Below are 18481 nucleotides of genomic sequence, written 5' to 3'. Positions count from 1 at the left end.
GAGAGAGAGAGAGAGAGAGAGAGAGAGAGAGAGAGAGAGTGTGTGTGTGTGTGTGTGTGTGTGTGTGTGTGTGTGAAGGGAGTGGGCGTCAAATCATCCCTGTAAGAAATAGAGGTTTTGTGGATCTCGTTATCTACTTTAGACAAGGTTAGTTTGGTTTTTTAATTATTTTATTCTTCCTTAAATTTCCCTGCTTCATTTATAAACTACAACTAACTGGTCCTTACTACCATATACCAGAGGAGGGGTAAGAGGGAAACCCACTTCCACCAACCCCCCAAAAGATCTATTAATACTGCAAGATGGTGGTAGGTTGGCAGGAAACCTTCTAAAACTAGGGTAGGGCCAGGTTTTGATCATTGGTTGAAGTCTTAACTTTGTACTCATTTCTAACACTGCCAAAAAAAGGAAACTTTGTAATTCGGAGAACAAACGCTTAAGACTCAAGCATTTAAAAATTTGCACAGCCCAAACCAGGCTCTGTAAGCAATTAAAGTTCTGGGACATTAATATTTTTTGACCCTGCGGAAAGGGGCAATCAAATTCCAATCACGTCTCAAAAACATCTGGACAAATTTGAGCAAATGATTTTTCAGCCTTCCATATATTTCTTTAAATTACGCTGTCAATGGAACAAACCGCGTCCTGGAACGCTAAATAAATGAACGCTGCTGTTTAGGCGGTGCCTGCGACAGAGAAACGTGCTGGTGCACGCAGCGCCGCCCACTGCAGGCCTGAGCTGGTCATAAAATACCAACAATATGACACCGAAGCCAAAGACAGGAGTAAATCAAATAAATAGAAAACCCACTGTAAATGTTCAAATGAGCTCTAGACCTAAATTTAGCCAGAGATTTACTGTTTTCCCCTCTGGAGTTGTAGTAAATTTTACAAGTCCGCGGAAGATGACAAACAGCAACCTTGGAAATGGAGTAATTAGAGCTGTGGGTAGAGATGGACACGCGTGGGTGACATATAGACACCCTGAGCGAACACATATTGCTGTCCCCCTGATGGCAAGGGAGACCAATGCAAAGCTCAGGCAAAAATATTCACCTCGGGATCTGGGAAGACTGAGAATGTCTGCCTGACAGCCCAGAACTGTGTGTTGGGGGAACTGTTAAAACCCCACATTCTCTTTGTAAACGGAGGAGAAGCGTGAGATATTCCCATAGCCCCTCAAATCTACTAGCCCCCACATACCCCGCCCCTGAGAAGCCGAGAGCTTCTTGCCTGCCCTGTTGTTTCTGGCAAGGCTCTTTCAAGGCACTCACAGCAGTTTCTTAAGTGGACCTGCGTCTGGGAGGGAGTTCTGGACCGTCGCCCAGAGACTTGGGAACTCACTTGGTGGCCAGCAGCATATTCTTTCTGGAGTGCAGGTCACTGGGGTCCGTGTGCTGTCTGTTCAAATACTCTGACACGGCTTTAGCAGGAAACTCTGTTTCACAAATATACCCAAAATCCCGAGCTAAATGAACAGCTTCCCCTGTAAGGAGAGCAGCAAAGAATCAATGGCTAGGCTAATAGCAACCTAGCCTAACACTTGAGGCCAGGTACCACACTCCACAAAGTCAAACCTGAGACAGATACTCAAAGTAAAGACGAACTTCACAACTCAAATGAACAGGACAAATCTTATTCTACCAGCCTCTGGCTGAGCCAGGCTCTAAACAGGCACCACCCCCTCCCAAGAGATTTGGGGCTTCCTGCAGATAACTCACATTGGCTTAGAGGGAAGTGGCCTTAGATTCAAGAACAAGAACCACATTACAATTTAATTTAGACGTGTGGCAGGAATATGCTACCCAGACTCCTCTCCTCTATTTAAAGCACCAGTTACACTTGCATGAAATAAAATTTAAAAGGCACCACCTTCTTCCTACAATTCTATTAGCAAACAGTCTAATCTTTACAACTAATGTGCATAAGCAAATCTACATATGTAAATGCTGCTGAAGAGTAATAACAGTATGTAACAAGTGGGTGTGAAAAGAGTATATTCTGCATCAAAATAATTATTTACCCTGGCTGTTTTCAGGGGATCTGCCTTTCAGAGATTTCTGTCATCTTTCTCCTACTTAAAGACTTTTTACTGTACAAATATGGAACTGCAGACACCAGGTCATGCTAAACATTCCATAGTTTACCCTTCTGCATATGGTATCATTACCTTTTCAAAAGCTCAGCCTTGAGGACTTGAGGAACGATAACAAACAGGATAAAAAAAATAGTTGTGTTGAATTATCTCATGAATACATAATTTTGAAAGAAAACGGTTTACTTTTAAAGATATAAAAACAAAAGACTTCAAGCAAGCATAGTGTTTGTAAGGATTCATTATACCAAAAAAAAAAAAAAAAAAACACAACAAATACTGTCCTTTCAATGTGAGGATTCATTATACCAAAAAAAAACACACAACAAATACTGTCCTTTCAATGTGATTCCCAGTTTCTTTTTCTTCTCCATCAAAATCTTTGTCTCATGCTAAGATTTCCTGTTTTCAAAATGAGTTGGTTTTTTTTTTTTAAATATTAATGGTTCCCTAGAAGGCAAAATGAAGGACTGGAGCTCAGTGGTTAAGAGTGGTTAAGACTGCTCTTCCAGAGGTTCTGAGTTCAATTTCCAGCAACCACATGATGGCTCACAACCATCTGTAATGGGATCCAATGCCCTCATCTGGTGTGTCTGAAGGCACTGTTACAGTGTACTCATATAAATAAAATAAATAGTTTTTATTTTTTAAAAAAAGGCAAAATGGAATACCCACATGCTAAGAAGGTTTAACTGCTACCAAGTGGGATTTCAAAATGTGATGACTTGAGGCCTCTGATGGGCGAGTTCAAGCCCAAAACAAACACTTTGCCTTAAAGATGGTAAAAATGTAGGACCAATAAATCTTTGATCTCCTTATGATCACCATTTGAATTATTAAGATGCTGTCCTGCCAAAACCAACTTCCTACAAGAGTCATAATACCATGTCTACTAAAAAACAGGACACACAAGGAAGATCCCAGAGAAAATCCTCCACTATCTTCCATGTGTACCAACTGATCATGCTTTCTTGTCTATCTCCTCTACACATTCAAATGCTGACATTCTTTTTCTAGACTACAAAGTTATTAATTATCACAGGCCATAGATTTCATCTCAAAACCCAAACTGACAGGCAAATTAGAAGTTTCTCAGTGACATTATGGCCATTTAATTCACAAGTAATGAATTTGCCTTGAAGTTTCAACTCATCTCTTGTCTCTCTATGTGTTTTCAGAGTCCCCTGCATGATTTTCTCTTAAAGAGGGCTGGCCTTCCAAAGGTGTCCATAACTCATCAAGTCCAAACAGGTAGGACACTCATGAGTTTTAAAGAAACCATTAAAACCCATGAACACTATATGTTTTTTTACACTTTTCAACTTTTATTCTGCTTATTGGGGGTTGAGTGTATAGAGGTGAGGGGAAGCCAGGAAGGCTCTCTCCTGGCACCTTGCAGGACTTGGAGATGGAGGTCAGGTGGTTAGTGAGGCTTGGAAGCAAGTGCCTTGATCCTCAGCAGTCCCCTGCTTTTTGCTAGTAACACTTAGTGGTGAAGTAAGAGGAGGGCAAAGAGCTTTGGTTGTAGCTTGCAGGAGTTCAAGCAGAGAGTGCATTAGCCACTGGGGCAAGAGAAGTGACCCCTGCTCTGATGTAGCAACTGTGCCTGAGCCCTGTTCAGAGGATAGAAATATATATTAGTGTTTACTTCCTTGCAACTGCTGGTCCTGCTAAGTAAAAATGCCTTTGGACTTCTTTCCTGCAGCCTCTTGCCATCTCACTCATAAGGGCACAGCAATCACAATGATTTCCAGTTAATCATGAAATGTGTAAAATGTCAGCCTCCAGTGGACACTTAAGCTTCACCCCTTGATGAAATGGCCACAAGTCTTGCTTACCTTCTACCAGTGAGGTGAGTAACGTGACATTTGCTGCTTTGCGCCTGCCCGCCGGTAAATTCAAACCGATTTTTTCTAGCCTTTCTCTCAAGGATCTCCCCCCATTTTTTGATTTGGCTCTGCAATGGCGAGAATTAACATTCTGATTAACCTCACAGTGTTCCTGAAACAAAGTTTAGACTTAGCAATCTAGAGCCCAGTGGAGCCTGAAGAGGCTTTATCTTGAGTTTTGCACCCCCCCTTCAGTTATTTGCTGATAGTTTGCTGAGGTTTGCTTAATTTCTGCAATACAGAGCATTAAAAAGTATGTCTTGTATTTTTATATCTTGTGAGGGAGAAAATGATACCAGATGGGAATAATTAGATTGTAGGGCAGTGGATCCAAAAAAGGTAAATATTGCTCAATTCAAGGACATACACAGGTTCACTTCCTGCCATGAAGCCTGTGAGTAAAACAGAATCCAGTCAAACTTGTGAAAGAAGGGAAAGAAGAAGGCTAGATTCCAGAACCACCAGGCTTCTAAAGAAGGGACCAAAAATTTGTAAGTTTTAGAAGGGGAGAGAAGCCTGACTTTTGTAATCAAATGATGTCTGTTGTCATGGTAACAACAATCCTAAGACTTTCCAGCTTGTTAATATGATAAGCGTTTTGTATTCACTATCTCAATACACTTTATACACTCATGTTCAGGAACTAAATTAAAACATGCCCACTCTGGACACCAAGGTGGGGTGATGTGCACCTTTAAATCCCAGCACTTGGGAAGTGCAGACAGGCAGATCTCTGAGTTGCACACCAGCCTGATCTACAAAGTGAGTTTCAGAACTGCCAGTGCTACACAGAGAAACCTTTGTCTTAAAAAGTAATGACAATCATAATCATAACTTAAAAAACAAAGCCTGACTATGAAACTCAAAAGACTCACTTGAAAATATAACCAAACAAGGACTGTAGAAGAGGACTCAAATAAAGAATATTCTGGGGTCACACCAACACTTAGCACCCCTGAAGGCAATCCATGTCCTCTAAGGGCTGGGCAAAAATAAAGGGAAACTGGTTATCCTGCATGAATCCTGGTTGCTGTTCTTTTTAACCAGCCACTTTCAGGAAAGAAAGAGGTCGTGAATATCTAGAATGGGCTTTAACTTTAGAAAGTTTTGTCCATGCAAAGTCCCTTACTTAGTAAGGACAACACCAAGGATCCAGATGTTGGCAAGAACTGTTGGGGGAGGGGAGCCATTTCTTCCTCCATTTTCACCAGTAGTCTGCCCATGGGTTGCAATATTGGAGAGCAGTTCCATAGCCCCAGGAAATGACTACTAATAATTATAAAGTACTATTAATGTTGTGAGGTGTGACACTACTGAAAGGAGGTCATAGATCTAGAAAAAAAAATCTTTTTAAAACGGGGGGAGGGAGCATAATATGCTAGTGAACTAATTTTTAAAATCAGTGAAGTGGAAAGGCTATGGATAGCATGCTGGAAACTGCTTTTGTCTGTTTCAAATGTCCGTGCTTGGTGGGGAGACCAGGTTCTGGGTTGAACTCAGGCTATGCCACCACAGAGAGGTTATATAGTTGGGAGCCTTGCACTGGCCAGAGAGCGAAAGGATTCCAATCCCGAATTTTCTAGGAGAGTTGCACATGCGCAGTGTAGTCTGGCACGAGTAGGACTTTGGTTGCAAACTTAAAGTAGCACTACAACCCTAGACTCCCAGCCTCAACCTTCCTGCTGCTTGGTACGGGGGGGGGGGGGGGGGGGGGAGGGAAGATTCACTTAAACTCCTGGTTGCTAGGCAACCGCGTCAAACTTTCTCCCTCAATTTCCACCATCCTCCTCCTCCACTAACAGAATCGTGTGTGTGTGTGTGTGTGTGTGTGTGTGTGTGTGTGTGTGTGTGTAGTTTTTGTTGTTTGTTTTATTTTGTTTACCTTCTGAGGACGCCGCCCAGGAGAGACGCATTGAGGCATTCAGGGGGCGAGAGCCTTCTCTGAACTTCGCCCACAGTAACTTTGTACTTTGAAGTTGAACTGAGTAGAGATAAACGGCCTGGGACTGAGCAAAATACCTCGCCGGTGTTGACTGACATTCCTCCCAAGAAGCCATCTTTATTCATCATTAGAGAAGTCACAGATTTGGGAGGGACAGGAACTAGGGAGAGATGGAGAAAGGGGGAAAAAAGTTTCCATAAAGGTGAGCGGGCTTTATTAACACTACTGAAAGTTGATAGCAAGTCATCTGGGAAAGCCACCCCCCACCCCCCTCCACCCCCACCCCCGGCAGCCACCAAGTGGAAAGAGTAGAGCGAGGCAGCTACTCAAGTGGTTCCCAGCTGTACTGCGGTCCCAGTGCTGTGAACTGACCCAAATGTCAGCATTCCTCTGGAAACTTACCCCATACCAGAGGACATGTGAGAGTCCCTTGCCATAGCCCAGTTAGACCTTGACTATGCTGTGAACCTAGGCAAAGCCTATTTGGTCACGTGCGTGCTTCTTGTGCAACCATGGACACCTAGCAGAGATCCTGATTTCAGTTTTCTCCAAGGTCCTCTCCAAGATAACACTATCTCATCTGACACTTGAGGGTGAAGTTTTCTGAGAGAAACGGTGAATCCAATGATCTTTATGGAAATTCCTCCTCTCTGACTGGACCCAAACTTGTTTAAAGAACATCACTAAAGATAGGGTGCGTGTGGTGGGTTGGCAGAGGAGGGAGGAATAAGAGCTGCTTCTTGCTATTTAGTGAGCCCTATTCCCACCCCACCCACCCCACCTCCCACCCCCCCCCACAGAAAACAAGAGCAGGATTCGTTTAGAAATGTACCCAAATGCTCATCTCTAGTAAGAGCAAAGCAGTGACATGAATTTTGTTTACAAATTAAGGCACGGGCTGGGCTGCTGATTGTTTGGAACAGTTATGATTTACAACAGGTGCCCCGATCAATCAGCCAGTCACCATAATTCAGATGAGCGGTGGTGGTCTTGCCTTGCCCCAGTTGTTTCGTTTCAGCAAGTAATTGATAACAAACCACACTCAAGGTATGTTTTATGCAGAAGTTAATAAGAGCTGACAGCTGGCTGCCACTGCCGCCCGCCCCTGGTGCAGTCAGCCTCTGCAGTTTGTGTTTCTGTTTAATTGTGTTTTGGTGTCATCTGCATGTCAGGATGAGGCTGAGCTAGGTGGAAGGCTGGGGGAATGCGAACCAGGAGAGCAGTGTCCTGAAAGTCTCCCCCTTTGAACTTCTCCCGATTTCCCCTACAAGTTAACTTCTTCCGTGGAGAACACATTGAAGTATATATTTAGAATAGGAGAAAAAAAAAAACAAAAAAAAACTTCGACTTGTACCTTTCTCATAATGACCAATCTCACCCTATCAATATGGCTGGGAAAGACACACTCGCTTCCACATGGGATCCAGAATTTTAGGGGAAAAGAGTAAAATTCCTTTTCTACCGGACAAATAAGACAGTGTGACATCTCTTTGGGTTGGCTCTTTACAGCACAGATTTCAGCATTCAGACTCCATGGTTGTTGAGAGATTTTCAAAAGTTAACTGTTTATTAATTTACTTGGGTGTTTTACAAAACCTTTCAAAAACAGCTTTCATTGAGGGAGTCGATTTAGACACTAAAGCATTCCCTTTAACCACTTCTTGATATAGATATAGAATTTCAGGAACTATTGTTGATGTCCAGGACCTGTTTGTTCTGGTTGGAGGAATTATATTAGAAAACGGGGCATCTTCTGCACTGCCACGGGTAAGGACAAGGTACAAAGGGGATTTTGATTTTCTGGACACTCATATTTTCATTAGGGACTGCTTCTCATTTGAGACCAAAGCAGCAAAATGTCAAAACATTTTCACCAGACATGAGTGATAATGGTGGTTGTAAATCTCTGAAAATAGGTGATTGGGATGGAGACATTCAATACTTGTACACAGTATCCACATGTACTTTTGTCTTCTATTTCCAGAGCATTGTTGATATTTATATTTCTTATTTATATTCAACTCTTTACATATAATTCATACTAATAGCCAGTGTCCCCGTGGCATCAGCTTGGGAAAGAGTTCCCCTAAATAAGATAGCCCTTTGCAGTTTCTACAAAAGAGCTAAAGAAATAAATTATGTAAAAGATCTCATCGATGATACTTTGTTTAGCATTGCTTAGAATATTTTAATAACAGAACAAACCCAACAAACTGACAGTTGTATTATGTTTATTAAGCCAGCATTTCTTAAACAGTAGGTTTTTTTTTTTTTTTCTGGCTTTCTGATTTCCAGATCCCAAATTTCTTGAAAACTTAGGCTTTCAGAGAGGCTTTGTACCCTGTTCTTGAACTGTACTATCGCTGACTGCCTGATTCAGCTGGTAGGAGCTGATTCCTTTAGGGAGAGTATGTTAGTTCCTCCACTGGGCTGTGTCTCTCTGCATATACATGTAAAAATGCATGCGTCTACACTTCCATCTTAGCAAGCTCATCCCCACTATACTCCTCCCCAAGCCTCACAAGGTGAACAGAAATGTTTTAAATTATATTTCCATTTTGTATCAAAATCATCTTCTTGCATTCTATCCTGTATCCGCAGGTTCTAACATCAGCTCACACTCCTTACCCTTGGTCCAGCTTGGAGTCCCTAGACCAGACCCTACATATGTCTCTTCCCAGCTTTCCTTCTGATCCATAGCTTGCTAATCATCTTACCTTCCTCTCGCCCTCACACCTGCTTAGCTCAGCTGGTTAACCCCGTATTTTATTCCCTTCTGCTTTCTTTCAGCTTATCAATAAAATCAGAGAGCAGCAGGGCCCAGTTGATTTGTTAGTAATTATGAGCACACTGTTCCTGCTCTCAGAACCTGAGATGACTGAGATAGGTTTAAAGCGACAGCAGGAAAATGCTGAGGAGACAGAGCATAGCAAGACTCAGCATGAAGCCTTTGGTTCTGTATGTGTTTACTATTTTCTGTGCATACATTAAAAAGTGAGCTCTCAGTTGGATGGGAAAGCCAGCTTCTTGGTGTATGCACGCGAGCACACACACACACACACACACACACACACACAAGAAAACCCATCCCTTTCCTTTTCCCATAAATTATCCCAGAAGAGAAAAAAAATATATAAATATATTAGGATTTTCTGGCAGTGAGTGAAGTTTTAAGAAAAAGGAGGGAAAATTAGAGGAAATATTATTCAGTAGTAGGCTATATAGAGATCAACGGGCTAGGGTTTCATTCTCTTTTAAACAACTAACTTCAGGGTGAAACAGCAAATTTGGGGAACCATATTTGACAATCTCTGTGTGGGAAAGAGGGGGAGAAATAGACCTGCCTCACATAGTAAAGGGTTAAGTCTCACTGGAAGAAACTGACCAATGCAGGTGCTGCACAGGGAAGCCACCCAGGAAGTTAGTGCTTTTCAAAGAGGTCAGGGAGCTATCCCTCAGATTTGCATGTTCATGTCTACCTCTTGTATACATTTTATTCCACATGTTCAGCAGGTGTATATACATTTGGACACTGAAATTGTGGTAAGAACACATACATACACACACCAGAATATGTGTAACATACACCCCCCCCCCCCCCGCAATAAAAAGTGTTGGCATTCTTTAATGACAGAATCTGGGAACCTGAAACTTAACTAGGGTCTCATCATGTTTTTAGCTTGTCATCTGACCTTGAGAAAGTCATTTATCTTCTCCAATCTGTGCAGTTGCAGGTTCCCACACTTGGGACAGTGAAAAGGACTGTCTGACCTTTAGAGTTTTGAATTCTATGGCTTCTGACTATTCCGGGTATATATTTATGTCTGTCTCTGTCTCTGTCTCTCTGTCTCTGTCTCTGTCTCTGTCTCTGTCTCTCTCTCTCTCTCTCTCTGAAAAGACAAAGTTATTGAGAGGAAACACACACCTTATAGGTCTGACTGACAGACTCCTGGCGCAAAATTCCTTCTAGGCAAGAAGAATCTCAAAAGAATCCACTAGAATTGAGATTTGGCCTCTTCCTCTCCAATAAAACTCACACCAAAGTGTTTGTGTGGGGAAGGAACCAGAACTAATGGGGAAAACATGGAAGAGAGTGGAGGTTGAAGTGAAACTAACCAAACAGGATATTCCTAAGACCAATAATAATAATTAATAATAATAATAATAATAATAATACTCCAGAGTCACACCATTTGAACTCCTGCCTCAATAACCTTCCCAAGAAATTCTGACATACTTTCTTCTGTCTAATGTGTCAAGCATAGTGGTCTCTGTTCCAAATCCCTTTTCTTCAGAACAAGGTAAACACTTTAAGTTAAGCTATAGGAAAATGGCAATGATCATTTATGTTTGCTGGGCACTCCCCCACCCCACTCCACCCAGATTCCTAATCTTAATGGAACTGAGAGTTACGAATGATTTTTTAATGTCTCGTTGGATTTTTAGACTGTTAATGTACCGAATCCTTCTCATTATTACTTTATTGATTGCTCATTGACCAGCCCCCTTCAAATCGTATTAACCACCCTCTGCCGGTTTAGATTAGGAGAGTTTAAAAAGCACCTTTCATTACTCCCCCCTCCCCAACTCCTGCCTTAGAGTTGAGACTAGGCAGCTTAATGGGAGCTCTAATGGGGCAGCTAAGAAGAGAGGGGCCACGGTCCCTGCCGATTGCATTAATAGCTCAAAGGGGGCCAATACAGAAAATTAGCCGTAAACGAGCTCTGGAGATCTTCAAATGAAAGAGCCATTTATCACGCTGGCTACCTTCTCTCCACTCGTTTGCTCTCTCTACTGGGAACAACTCATTTCCTCTTAACTAAATTACTTCAGAAATGTCAGCTAAGCCCACATAGCAAACATAACAAGAGAGGGAATCTATGATGTATTGGGTGATATCAACAGGGAAGAAAAATGACAGGGGTTAAGTTTTAGGCGTGACTATGACACAACCTGACAGATAAATACATCTTTTTTACCTAGGTAATTAGGTTTCATAAACATAGGAGAGATGTGTAAATGTGGGCTAGTTGCTGGCCTTTTACTAATGAAGTATAATTTTCTAAAAACTGTCTAAATGCCCATTAGTAAACAAATTAGGCAACCAAGTCCCCTGCTAGTTGCTGAAATTTAGAATATTCAGTTCAGGAAACTTTCTCACCTCTCTACAGAATTAATCTCACAGACACATCCCTCATGAGGATAAGAATATGTAAAGATGGGAGAAGAGAGCTGGGGAAGTAGCTAATGAACCCATAACTTTATTTTAAGTGGTTCCTGGTGAGTTAGAAAAATAAATCAAACATTTGTTCTCCCCCCCCCCCATGGCTTTTAAAGGTAAAAATATGACATTAGGATCCTTTCTTTACGTAATAAAACAAACATTTCAAGTATCAAATAATGGAACCGACCTAACATTCATATTTTACTACTCACCCCAAATCTATTAACATGAGCTGGGGATTACTTTACTGTTTTAAGCCATGCATGCTTTTTAAAAAGCTTTGGTGGAAAACATGTGGCAGTTTGAGAAAACAGAGCGAGCAATTCTAGTCAACACTCTTCTTTATCCCTGGAAATTACCTTGTGCATAAATATTCATGCTTCTCTGGCAAACATATTCAAAAATGGCAACCAAATGCTTCCCACATCTAAGGAAACCATGAACCTCATTTTTTCTAGGCAAGCTTAAGTTCCAGGTATTTTTATTGGCCTGACTATTAATAACATTTCTGATTGGTCATCTGCTGGGCATGTCCCTCTGCCAGCCAATTGATGTTGCTAGGATACAGAACCCTGAGCTAAGCTGTTCTAGCTTGCCACAAAGAGGGAGGGGGGAATTAAACAAAAATGACAATGGGAAACGGGAAAGCTCCTCCCTCACCCTACCCCAACCAACCAGCAATTATCCAAAGGAGAAGACTCCAGAGAACCCAGTGAAAGTAAAGTTAACACATTTGCCAGCTTAAGCTCACACCATGAGCATACCAGCCAAAGATGGTATTACCTAAAGAATACTGGGCAACATTAAAATAAAATTGATCTTAAAAAATTTCAAAATCAAAAGGCACCATTCAGCTGCTGTTTCTCCTGCCTGTCCTATCTCTCCAAGCGATATATTCATGACTTTTGAAAAGGAGAAACTTTAGCATGCTTTTAACTCCTTTGCCATTCTTAGTTCACAAACTGCTACCTACTTTCCCAGTTTGAGTCTGGATGGATTACTTTCTAAATCATTCTTTTCTCTAATTATTCTTCATGACTGTTAAGTAGTGAATCATGAAAGGCTGAGGCTGGGGATTGCTGACTCCCAACATAGGGAATGCTTTCCTCTTGCTTCCATAGGAAACGGCTGCAGCCGTTAAAGCTATGTTTTCCAATACCAGTCTGTAGGATAATTAAAGATTGCAAATGTGTACACATTCGATCTCTTAAATCTGTGGCATGTGACTGACATTCAGGCCTTGAAGCGGCTACTCTAAATGTGAGACATTCTCTTAGTGATTGTCAGAGAAGGGGAGAAAAAAAATTAAGCAGCTGCAATACGCCCGAAATGAGTTATTGTAATTACATTTAATTAGTTTAATTAGTTAATTATTTTGCTTACAGCTGTACAAGAGACTGCAAACATTTGTTAATATCACATGCCCTTTAACAGTATGGGGTGATTCCACAGTCATAGTAAATCATGAGTGCATATGCAGGAAGACTTAGATGCATGCAGTCTGCCCCAGTCTCTCAGGATGAGAGACTGCATCTTTAGCAAAGCATTTGGCACAATTAAAAATCACAATAATAAAAAAAGAAACAACCCATAACACACAGAGAACTGGCAACACAATTACCACCCCCCCAAAAAAAAACCAAACCAAACACTAGGAGTGTGTGTGGGGGGGAAGCTATTTCCATAACACACACTTTAACACAGCCAAATCCAGGGATGAACAAAGTCATAATAGTACAGTTTTTAAACCAGCGTTTTGCAGCCGTTTCCCCTTTCATGATGATGGTCATGTAAGATACATTTAGAATGGCTACCTAATATATTATGAGAAAAATGGCAATTGCCAGTGTTGCTCTAATCTCAATCCTGGTTTCTGACTGAGTTTCCATTATGCTTGGTATATATCCTTTTTCCCAGCATGCCCTTTTACGTAATCTGAAACCACTGACTGATTACAACAAACGTTTTTAGGGTTTGTTTGTCATATAAAATAAATAACTTCCCCAAAGTGAACGCTTATCATAAAGACATTGAAATCTTCCCTTACTTTCAGAAGGAACAATCCATACCTTTTTTAATGACTGACTGGTCCAATAGGTTCATGCCGCTGTTATTGGCATCTTCAACTGACTGTGAATATAAAAACATTGCCATTCAAATTGACTGGATATTAAAGAATTCCATACATAAATCATGTCACTGAAGTTTCTATTATTTCCATTTATATTAATCCACAAAGGGAGGTTTTATTATTATCCTTATTATCTCCAACTCGACATAGAAATGAAATTCCCTGAAATGGTAAATTCTCGAAATAGAAGAAAAAGAAAGCAGAGCCTATGAAAACATCTGGGACACAGGATTGGCTTTGTTATTATCAGAAACACAGATATTATACAGACACTTAAACTTTTATTCCATTTGTCCAAATGAATTGTGAAAAGGTGGCATTTCCCACCAATTTCGTTCTTTTCTTTTTCCTTCTATTCTAGTGCATTCAAGCCCAGAGTCGTTTTTTTACAAATACATAATAGTTTATATTATGGGATTTTAATTAAAGTCTGAGCAATTTGGAATGGAATGCAAAGAACAGTACAACACCCTCCAGGACGTCACACCCACTGTAATCCACACCGCGTCCTGTGAGCTATGAGCTCCTTCCTGCATGGAGAGTGTTTCACACGCCCCCTCCTCCAGGCAGGTGATGCTGCCTAGCAAGGAGCACACCTGTTAGGAAGGCAGGAACTACCGGTACACACACACACACACACACACACACACACACACACACACACCACAAACACACACAGAGGATTCTCCCAGTCAGCACCTTGCTAATCACAAGGAATATCCATCTTCAGTTTCACCCCAGAGAGGGGAAGTTTCAACTCAGATTTGGCTGCACTTCTGAGGAGATAGTTGTTGGAGCTAGTTCCTTGCTGTCAGAATGCATGGGAACCAGTCCATCCTAGCCTTGTAGGATGTCAAAAAAGCAGATTTCCTTGCACCCTCCCCACTCCCCAGGAAAATACCCACTGTCTTTTTTGTATCTCACAATTGCTTCCCTTGATCCTTTGGAACTTAGGTTTGGACCAATTTGTAACTCACTCTATAAAGAAGTCTCAAAAAGGCTTTGAGAGCGAGGTGTCTCCCCAGTACTTCCTATCCATTCAGGATGCTTTCTTAGACAGGGTGTGAGTCCATCACAAGGGAAAAAGGACTATCACAAACAAGCAATTGTGGCTTGAGAAATGAGACATTCTAACCATCAGGGGGTATGCTCTTGCTTACATTTCTTCTCATTCTTACTAGTCACTCTTCTACTCTTAGAAGGCTCAGGGAGGGGTTTCTCCATTTGAACTGTTGCCTATGTTGTAGATGGCAATAAACATCTTAATAGTGAGGAGGAACCTTAGAAATATTTCATCAAACTTGTTCTTAAGTTTTCAGGGGACCCTGTACAAGTTTTCAGGGGACCCTGTACCATACATAGGCACGCTCACATTCACTTCACCCCTTTCTAAACTCCGTGTGTGTGTGTGTGTGTGTGTGTGTGTGTGTGTGTGTGTGTCTTGGCAAGGGCTATGGGTATGGGTCCACCAGGAACAGAGATATTTGCTTGTTTTGTGGGAGTGAAACCCATCACATATAGGGCTAGACCCATGAGCCCTCACACCTCACAACCATGTTGGTGCACAGATATGTATCCACGGCTCATCAGCAACGTGGGGTAGTTGTGGTAGTTAATGAGAAGGCTCTTGTCTGTTTTCTATCTAATTACGGCCGCCTGCTGGGTTTTTGTACAGGATATTCACGCAGCATGCTGGCGCTTAATCGTCACAGGGAGGATCGTAAAGATTTAATTAGGACTGCATGCGGAAGCGCAGAAAAACAACTCAGACTCATAATTACTAGACTTCTTTAGTTAAAAGTGATACCAGGGGTTGCTTTAAGACACAAGGGTGTGTTTTGAGTGGTGTGTGTGTGTGTGTGTGTGTGTGTGTGTGTGTGTGTGTGTGTGTAGCGTTCACTTACTAGCTATATACATTGATACTCATGCGTGGTGGGTCGCAGAGGTGATGAGAGGTAAGAGAGCCAGGCTGTGAAGAACAAATGCCTATGCCGCAAGGAAACAAATCCACAACTAGGTATCCCCTTGTTTTCCTTTTCTGTAACCGTTTCACTCTGAGATTTTAACACTGCCCCCCCCTCCCCAATGGGTGAAATGTAGCATACCCGGAACCCAGACAGCGATCTGCTAGTTTAATAGCCCCTGTGAGTAAATTGAAATAGAAATTGACAGGGTTTTATAGTTTCATTTAAAAAATATTAGAAGCATTTGGTTAATTAGCTCTTCTTTTCTCTCACAGGGCGGCAGCCTCATGAGTGTGCCTCTAGGTCACATGGAATCCCCCCAATCCTGGACCCGTAGGGCCTTGGTCAGCACCCTCTGGCTGTCTGGTCCCTGGCTTCCAGTGTCCTGAATGCATATATCCAGACCCTTGAGATAGAACAAGTGACTCTGAGGTCCAGGTCAAACCAATCTGTGGTCACTTCTAGAGAATAGAAGGGTGCAACACCCCTCTTGGGTTTGTTGTTGCTTGGTGTGTGGACAGCTGAAGGCTTCCATAGCTGTACCTAGATCTAGAACTTGGCAGTGGACTCTTGTGTGGGTGGGCTGATCAGTGATACTTCTGGATCCTAGGGACTCATCTTCTCCTTCCTTCCCTATACCCTATCAGCCTTCCCCTAGTCCTATCACAGAGCCCATGCTGAGACCAGCCTCACACCCTTGTTTGACATTTGAGGCTGGCATGGGCTGCATTCCTAGTACTTCTCACACTTAGGGCTATTGGAGAAGGTCCCACAGGACTCCCCACATGGCCAGGCGATCAGCTAAGGGAAGAGGGAAGTAGGGAGCTCTCTCTAACCCCAGTCTCTGAGCAAACTCTATCAGCTCAGACTAGATGCTGGGTTCACTTAAATACGCTAAACCTATCCAGTTTCTTTATTATTTCTCCCAGTAACAATTTCCTGGCCTTTTTCTGTCTCCCTTCCTTTGCATTTTGCTTAACACTCAAAAACCCCTTAGAATTCTGACTTAAAGAAAGCATTCTAAAACCAAAGAGATTTGCTCATTTTGGAGAAACATTCCAGGGTCCAATTGCCTGAGTCCCTTGGCCTTCAGGGTGAAGGTAGTGGGTGATGTTAACACCCCCAGTGGTGATGAGGATGTGTAATGGTAGTGGGTGATGTTATCATCCCCAGGGTAATGGGGATGTGTTGTTGATCCACCTTCATTATTCAGTACTTTGAACCATACTCAGAAAGGTTAATTTAAAAACTTTCCCCCCAGACGCATATTATGCCAATGCATTAAAAAAAAAAAGGCTCAGTATTTCTTTTCTTATATGGTATTCTGAAATGAGCAAACCTCTAGATAGACACAGCTCAGTAGAATCAACAAAAGCACACTCTTGGTTACTGTGGACGAATCCAGCTGCAGATCAGAAGATTTCCTCCTTTTTAATAACAAGGTTCCTCTAAAACAATGACGCATCACAGGCCACACGGAGATGGTGTGTGACACTGTCACCATGTTTTGACTGCTCTTGAAAATACGCAAGCGCACACACACACACAAACACACACACACACTCACACACACTCCTCTTTAAGGGCTTGGCTACCTTCTCTTTTCCATTTCATTTTCCTTTGCTCCAGAAGTAAGTCTACAATGATGCATAACAAACTCAACTATGGCAATGAGATCTAAGTGTCAAGTAAATGCTTTATAACAATATTTATCTTTTCTGGAGACTCGGTTAAATTTGGGAGGGTAGGTGAAGCAGAACTGTTCAGAATCAACCTGACAGTATTTAGGAATCATTTCTTTGATGTTTCTTTGTTTAATTTAACCAAGTATTCTCATCCAAGACAGCCTCTGTTGTGTAGGTTGCAGACGGGACACTGGGTGAGTAGGGATTGTGTTTTGAACCTTTTGTTTTAAAAAATAAACACGTGATGTCTCTTGGGGGAGCATGGTAACCTGGGGAGGGGCGACAATTGTCAGAGGAGGGGGCTGAGGGGGAAGGTGGGGAACATTGCTTTATAATCAATTAATTGGCCCTCAAAGAGACAAAATTTCCAAAATGCTATCGTCCAGAATCCACTGTCAGCTTTCTGTGGTCGGTCCCCTGAGCAATGATCCCCCTGGTCAGATGATGGCCCTAGAATTCGGCTTGGGAACGGGCTCTGCAGCTTTAGGAGATTCAGAGCAAAGGGGCCATGCACACTGTCTTGCAGAGTGCATTTTTATTCCTTGCCTTCCTCACCAGAGAAAACACCTGGAGCCTTTGGTGACCCTTGTGTCTTCTTGCTTAGAGCTCTGTTCTGCAGATAGCCAGCACTTTGTCCACCAAGCCAGCGGGACAGGCTCACTCTGGGTTACTCCTGGCACCAACTTCTCCACAAAAAGCAACAGAGAATGCACAAGTCCAGTAGTTGAGTCAATAGGAAAACATTTGCCTTTGATGGCAATGAATGTAAACTATCACGGACATATTTCCTCCTTCAAGATTTAATTTCCTGCCGTCCTGTCATTCACACACCGATCTCAAGAAACCGCCACCACCTTGTAGCCACACATTCAAACACACACTTTTGTCCTGTCCGGTTGGTCCAGTTCTAAAGATGACAACTCCCTCCTCCCAACCAGAGAAGACCAGGCCGCCCCTCCTCCTTTCCTCCCCTCGCCCCCAGAATTCTTCTTTTATTATCCGTTATGTTTATTTTTGTTTGTTTGGAATTACCTGCACGTCTTCCATGCCGGGATGCCCAAGGCCGTGCAACGAGAGGCTGTCGCCCATGCCGGCGTCCAGGCCGTGATGTGCGGAATGCAGCAGCACGTCCGGCCGGCGGACAGAATGGTAGTCCCTTCGGGGATCAAGGCCGGAGAGCTGGGGCAAGGCTGCCCGGGGCTGAGGCAGGAGAGAGCCAGCTTCTGAACCCACTTCTTGGCGTTGCCGTTGCCCCCACGGGTGCTGCTGGGGCTGATGCAGAGGGTTCAGGGAGTAGGGATCGTTGACGTGGGAGTACGGGTCTTGACTCTGGTGGTAGGGTAGCGGCTGGTAGGGGGGCGGAAAGTAGGGTGGCTGGAAGTCCGATGATGGCGTGTGGGACAGCGGCGGGGCGCTCGAGTAGGGTCCTTGGGACACAGAGCCCAGCTGAGAGAGTCTCGAGCTATGGCTTGGGACGCCATCGTGCCGGTCCTGGGAGGGGAGAGAGGAGCGAAGGAGAAAAGAAGGGAGTAGGGAGAAAGAAGGAAAGGG

At 42.8% G+C, this 18481-nt stretch overlaps 1 protein-coding gene across 3 annotated transcripts in view; it reads right to left on the bottom strand.

The window, feature by feature from the left end:
- The window catches only part of Tfap2b (transcription factor AP-2 beta), a 30002-nt gene that overhangs the window by 6576 nt on the left and 4945 nt on the right, over nucleotides 1-18481 (bottom strand). For all 3 annotated transcript variants that reach the window (XM_021197616.1, XM_021197615.1, XM_029538860.1), the window contains exons 2-6: nucleotides 17963-18421; nucleotides 13220-13280; nucleotides 5867-6086; nucleotides 3934-4052; nucleotides 1345-1486 (exon numbers count right to left, since the gene is read on the bottom strand). In XM_021197616.1, coding sequence (XP_021053275.1) covers nucleotides 1345-1486; nucleotides 3934-4052; nucleotides 5867-6086; nucleotides 13220-13280; nucleotides 17963-18421 — 1001 coding nt within the window. The remainder of the gene's footprint in view (nucleotides 1-1344; nucleotides 1487-3933; nucleotides 4053-5866; nucleotides 6087-13219; nucleotides 13281-17962; nucleotides 18422-18481) is intronic.

This window comes from Mus pahari, chromosome 5, assembly GCF_900095145.1.
Source record: "Mus pahari chromosome 5, PAHARI_EIJ_v1.1, whole genome shotgun sequence".
NCBI classification, from domain to species: Eukaryota; Metazoa; Chordata; class Mammalia; order Rodentia; family Muridae; genus Mus; species Mus pahari.
The sequence above is the reverse complement of the archived record's forward strand: the minus strand, read 5'-3'. Positions and strand labels throughout refer to the sequence as shown.